Below are 6,545 nucleotides of genomic sequence, written 5' to 3'. Positions count from 1 at the left end.
CAGAGCCCCTTAATCCTAATTCCCTCATTAGCCTGCTGCCACAGTAACCTGCACCTGTGGGGTTCTTGCCTGACTGCTAGGGCCCTCTCTCTGGGCAGTTTCTGCCCTTAAAGGAGCAGGCACCTTAGTGCCTTGTGACAGACTGCTAGCAGGGTTGGAAGCTGGGACCTTTGGCACCACAGTATAGATTTCCCTGGAGTGATAAAGTAACTCAGTTGCCTGGCATAAATATGCTACTAACTTCAGTGTGAACCAACCCCCAAGGAAGTGTGTGCCACATGATAGTTCTTGGTCTATGTATAACATGTATAGGCTAAGGGTATGTACTGTACAAGTAATCAGATAACATCTAGTAAAGAACATTTTAAAGTTAATATTAGCAACATATTTTAAATGGCAAAATTATTTGAAGTGAGTGATATTCTTTCATAGGAAATGACAAAGCCCTATAATTTGAGTAATTCATACTATATTGGATAAACTATATCCCAGAAGGGCAGACGGATTGAAAAAGGTCACTAGTGGCTTTCTACCTCCAATTTGTATTATTCTACAGATTGAGACATGTTATGTACATCAGTCAAGTGGTAAAAACAATGATAATCTTTTAAAGCATCTTCAGGCTGGGCTCTCAGCTAGGTTTTGATTTTTCTGTCCCAACATTTCATAAAAGAGCAAAGATGGAAATAGTACAGACATGCAGGATCCGCTTCATATGAGAAAAGGTACATACAGAGACATTCTAAGGCCAGTGAAACAAGAAAATGATTATAGATGAGGCAGAAAACCTAGAATCAAAAAAGACCTTTTAGAAAAAGAAATGGTAACATCTCAAGGAAGTAAAAGCCATTTTCTTCTGTTCCTTAATCTCGTTCAATAATCTTATTCATCTTCAGCTCCTTGTTATATGACAAAATGACTGATCTGATGGTGACATTTGCAAGCCTGTGGCTAAGTCCGACAACTCCATTCAAACTGACAAGAAGGTTACAAATTATGGAAAGTTTGCTGTCAGCATCAGCAGAGATGGATTTTTTTTTTTTTTTAAAAAAACTTTGTACTCAAAGGTAATAAGATCCTTAAAACCATTCCTTTAAGAATATTTTCTTTTCCACTTGCAGTTGTCAAGGCATATAGCTGTTCAGCAGCAAGTTACATTATTACTTAAAATAAATCTCTTAAAGGTCATGGATTTTGTAGATTTTTTTTAATGTGTTAGTTAGGAAATGGTTCATTTACCAGTTAAGAAGAAATTAAAATTAGCTCCAGGAGGTCAGTGTATAGGCAGCCTTCACACAGCAGGATGTGCTGGGATTTTACATTTATAGGAAATAGCAAAGTCCATTTTGTAGGATAAATGTTTTTCTGTTAATCGTTTCAGAGGGTAGTAAAATTTTACATCAACCATTCTAGAATTTCACATATTACATTATTTACTTAATAGATACATCAGGAACTATAGCCACAAGGATTACCTTACTTCTGCCATTTTCCTCTATACATATTAACACGTGTTGATTTTTATTTCTTTAACATTAACTAAAAACATTTAAGACGAGAAACATAAAGGTGCTACTAGGAAGAGGAAAATAATTAAAACATGAGTAAACAGCTCAGCAAAAATATCTAACTTCTTGTGTCCTGAAAATGCAATTTCTGACATTCAAACACCTTTCCCATTCATGTCTTTATTTACCAAGGCCTTTAAATAAAATATATTTAGCTCAGCAGAGAAAGGGGCACATTCTGAAGTCTCATATACTAGTAGTACTCTAAGGCTAGGGAAAGACATTACACATAAACCAGTTTAAATGATCAGAAACTGGTTTAAATCTGTAACAGAACAGATGTTCAGTGCACATAAACCAGTTTAAATGATCAGAAACTGGTTTAAATCTGTAACAGAACAGATGTTCAGTGCACATAAACCAGTTTAAATGATCAGAAACTGGTTTAAATCTGTAACAGAACAGATGTTCAGTGCACATAAACCAGTTTTAAAATGGTTAAAACTGGTCTGAGATAAATCTGGTTGAATATAGTATCAGACTTCACTAATTTGGGTCAAACTGGTTTATGCAATGTCTGTCCCAGACCCCTTCCTGGTTTAACCTAAACCAGAGTCCCCCAGCTTCCCAGATGCTTTGCAGCTCTGGGCGGGGCTCTCTGCTCCAGAGAGCTGGGCTGGCCCCTCCCCTCTGCTCCCTGGCTGGAGCTCAGGCAGAGATTACAGGTACAGGGGCATTTGCCTGGCTTCCCGCTGTTCTCCCCTCCCCCTCACCAATCCCTGCTCAAGCAGGGATTTCCCCCTCCCCTCTGCCTCACGCAGACACCTTTCAGCATTTGATAGCATACCACATGCTGGCTATGGTTTGTGCTGTGGGAGACAAAAGAAAGGCAGACAGGACAGTGTCAGCTTAGGGCTTTTTGGAGCTAATTAACTGGTAGCTGGTAATGTCCATCTGTTCCTTCCTCGGAAAAAGTTGTTTAAGAAGAGATCAAATTAATGAGGATTTGGGGTTTTTTGATGGGCTGATAAATGCTAACAACTCCCTGTGTAGCTCCCTGATGTGTAACTCTGTGCTCTGTTATCAATAGTGGAGGAGGGGAAAGACCCCTCCCTAATCAGATCATCCTTCTGGAGCCTGGCCACACTCCCCCTCTCAGCTTAGGACTTTGGAAGGGAAGGGGGGGGCTGCTCTAGTGCCCCCCAACTTCTAGCCTGAGCCACTGCAGGCATGTGTCTGCATTTCTGGAATCAAAAGGGAATATCTATCCACCTCCAAATCAGTTCAAGCTTGGCAAGTTAAACTAACCTGCAAAGATTGAATCAATTCAGGCTCAGGGTTTTTGAATGTCTATACCTAGCCTAGGAAGCCAGCATTCCTCTAGCCTGAAAAGCAGCCCTCTTTTCAGCATTCCCTATATAGAGCATCCATGTATTGTTCTGTTTCAGTCTGAGAAGAGACGTGGATATAGAAAATTTCCTGTATTTGGCCAGTTCTTTTGGATACTATGGGTGTGGACAACTGTTCATCATACCTGGTCTATGTTCACAGAACTTCCTTTACGCTGAATGAACACAGCCTGAAAGTGGTGTGTACAACTGTTCACAAGTGCCAGAAGCCAGACGGGGAACCTGGTGTAAGTAATTTGGAGTGGGACAGGAGAGATCAGGGGACTAGCAGGTCTGCAGGGGGGCATGGGGGAAAAGAGGAGTGGGAGGAACACAGCCCTGGTGGTGGGGTGAGAAAACTGGGCTTTCCAGCCCCAGGGCTATACACCAAACATACACAAACATTTATGTATGGGTTAACTCACAGGTGTGAGTTAACCCATTCCCAATCTAAGTTAGTTAGCCTCAAGTGAACTAACTGACCTCCTCAGGTGAACTAACTTAGATCAGGCCTGCCATTTTTTGCCTAATTTAACCTGTCTGAACACCTGCACTGAATGGGTATTTAAATGAACCTAGTTAGCTCAATCTAAATGTAAGAGCTGTATGTACCTCATCAGAGAGATAAAGAAGACACAGAATCAAGCTGCATAACAAGAAGTAAAAATAACAAAAATGTCTCATCATGCAAGCACATATATATAGTACTAATATATTGTCTCATCACTCAAAAATATTTACTCTGAAATGTTATGAAGAACATTATCAACTCCTCTGAAGTCTTGTAGTGCTTGGCATATGATGGATAGTTGGCTTTCAATTAACCTGCCTTTTGGTATTAACTTTCTTTTTTTTTATTTGCATTCACACCAATAGTCTACCAGCTGTCTAGTCCATAGAAGCTCAACAACCTTTTCATACTCTTGAATGTTAATGCATACAAAAATTTTCAAAAAAAATTACATTTAAATGAACTTCAGGTTACTCCAAATACTAAGTTTCCTGGAATTCTCTTAGAATCACTAAAATAATCTTACAATTATAAGAATACAGTTAAAATTGAGGAAAAAAATCTGTGCATCTTGTTTCAGATTCTATAAATAAAAGAACTTGAAGAAAGGTAAAAGAATTCTTACCACAGCTACTTTCATTATAAAGAAGTCATATTTTGTAAGGCTAACAAAAAACCATATGAAGTGATAGAATAAACCAGTAATGAGGAAAGGTGTGAAAATGAAAGAAAAATAGAAGAGAACATAAAAAGTTTTACTTACACTTTTACTCCTGGCATGCAGAGTACAGCTATTCTGGTTCATGATGTTTATGTTACTAAATCTGAAGGGTTCTGTGGGCTTCAGAAGTAGGGATTCACTGTCCAGCCCATTCAAATGCCAGCTGCAATTAAGTAATGTATTCAATTAGTATCAAGGTCTATGCACTACTTTTACAATACCAAGTTCTGAATTGTTTGCTTTTCAGTACATGAAAATTGCATACATCTGTATTGTCTATCAAGAATGGTTCTTTCAAGATATATTCAGCCATAACAATCCAGATATATAGTAACATGCACATGGATGAAAGCCCTTGAAAGACAAATGTTCATCACTAGATAATACGTATATGCTAATATAAAGTGCAACAAATTGCAGATTTTCTGAGGGATACTTTTTCCCCTTCCCCAAAGATTTAACTTAATTATTATATTCTTAACAATGGAACAGGTCTTGTTTGGTATCTTCATTTAGGAGAAATTGCTATTCAGACAAGCAGATATAATTTAAATTCAGGATGAGAAAGTCTAATCAGTGAAATTTTCAAATTTGGGTACCTAAAGAAACTCAAGTCAACCGCTGAGTACATTTTATAGGCATCCAAGCAGCATCCTTTATCTGGATAAGTATTCTGCATGCAGCAGTTATCAAGGAGAACCAGCAATAAGGGGAAAAAATGTAGCTTGCCAGAATGAAGCAAGTCAGAGCTTTATAATTTCACTCAGACTAGATCTACCCTCAAGATGCTCTCAAGCATAGCTGTCGGCCACAAGTGGGATGAGGGGTGATCTCACTCTTACAAAACTGTACCACTAGAAACCCCAGCATAAATACAGTCATACCAATACAATTGCATTTCTGCCAACATAGTTTATTTCCCCTGCTGGCAAAAGTGTTATTTTGTGAGGATACATTTTCCAAGTATAGTCTAGTTGTATAGTTATACAGTACAGGCAAATCACTCATAAAGTAGACCTGGCTTCTGTCTGACCCAAGTTCCCCTCAGAGACGATTCCAAATATCCAAAAAAGAAAGAGAGAAAAACCTAAATGCCCAGCTGCTTAGACTGAAGCAATTTTCACCCAAATTTTATCAGCAAAAATCTTCAATTCAAAGAAAACAACAAACATTCCTTTATAGCAATCTTGGTTAATGAAACTCAATCAGCTAGTCTAATTAACCATACCTGGTACTACACAAAACATATGCAAAGGATCCAAGGTTTTTATCCAAGAAACTATGAAAAAAGGCCTTTTTTTCTGATGAAAAGGACAGAGACCCTTTAGAATAGGAAGGGGGAACCTGTCTCAAAGATCCCTTTTTCTTTTAGGGAGAAAAACTGGCATAAACAACAGATGATGGTAATGTAGTCAATGCTGTAGTCCCAAACGGAGAGGAGACTCCTTCTTTATTCAAAGGCTTCATTTCTAAAGGACTCTCAGGACAGAAGGAAAAATGCAATACACCATGCTGGCAACATCCTTATATAATTTTTAAAAATATTTCCATTTTAATATTACCATTAACTGTCTTTATGTGGCAGAATTACCAATACAGCCGGACACACCCGGGCTCGGAGAATCTTCATTATGATTGGTGGAGTCTGTCCACCAATCAGGTAATGCTGGGAAGGGGCTTGCCCTGCCCCTGCCTGGGGGGCGTGGAGGACGGGAGAACCCTGGACAACAAGTCCAACAACACTCTGGGGCAGAATCTCCAAGGTGAATAAAAGGAGCTGCGTGCCCAGCACGCAGCAGATGTGTCAAGGGACAGAGAAGAGGATGGGCAAAGAAGAGATGGTGTTTGCTGGCCAGAGGACAGAACCAGCATCCTGAAGAGCCTTCTTCATGAGCAGCGAGTAGTTGCATCCCCAGCTCCACCGTGGGGAACACAGTATCAGTGCACAGAGCACAGAACCTGGGAGCCATTTGAGGCAGCTTGGGTCTGTAACCCTGGCGTGAGGCTAGGGACCTGGTGCACGCAGCAGTGCATGGAGCCCAGACCCTGGGTTACATTTATAATAGGCAGGTTTTTGCCAAAACTTCACCACATGGCCAACTGCCACCATGGAGTCTGTAGATGTTTGAATTAAAAAAAAAAAAAAAAAAGCCCCAAAATTCTAGCTGTGTGGATTTTCTCCTTCAAAGGAGAAAAATGCGGGAAACTACAGGTCTCCTCTTGCAGCGCTGGCAGAGTTCCAGGGAGCACCAAGTGCATGTGTGCACACACACGTGCATATGGCTGGGAATACAGCCTCAGGCAGCGGTGGAAAAGGGTGCTTCAGCCAGCCCTACAGCAGTTTGACCTGAAGATAGCCCTAGAAACAGTTTCAGAGCCACCAATGCAGCTGTCTGTGGAGTCTTCAATAGCCAGAT

General features: G+C 40.1%; 1 protein-coding gene across 1 annotated transcript in view; it reads right to left on the bottom strand.

Moving 5' to 3' along the window:
- The window catches only part of PDE4D (phosphodiesterase 4D), a 1,639,075-nt gene that overhangs the window by 1,416,706 nt on the left and 215,824 nt on the right, over nt 1-6,545 (bottom strand). Inside the window, exon 2 of the mRNA XM_019517823.1 lies at nt 4,171-4,291. Coding sequence (XP_019373368.1) covers nt 4,171-4,212 — 42 coding nt within the window. The 5' untranslated portion in view covers nt 4,213-4,291. The remainder of the gene's footprint in view (nt 1-4,170; nt 4,292-6,545) is intronic.

This window comes from Gavialis gangeticus, unplaced genomic scaffold (assembly GCF_001723915.1).
Source record: "Gavialis gangeticus isolate Ggan-Ray unplaced genomic scaffold, GavGan_comp1, whole genome shotgun sequence".
NCBI classification, from domain to species: Eukaryota; Metazoa; Chordata; order Crocodylia; family Gavialidae; genus Gavialis; species Gavialis gangeticus.
Note: the sequence above shows the minus strand (reverse complement) of the source record. Positions and strands in the feature narration are given on the sequence as shown.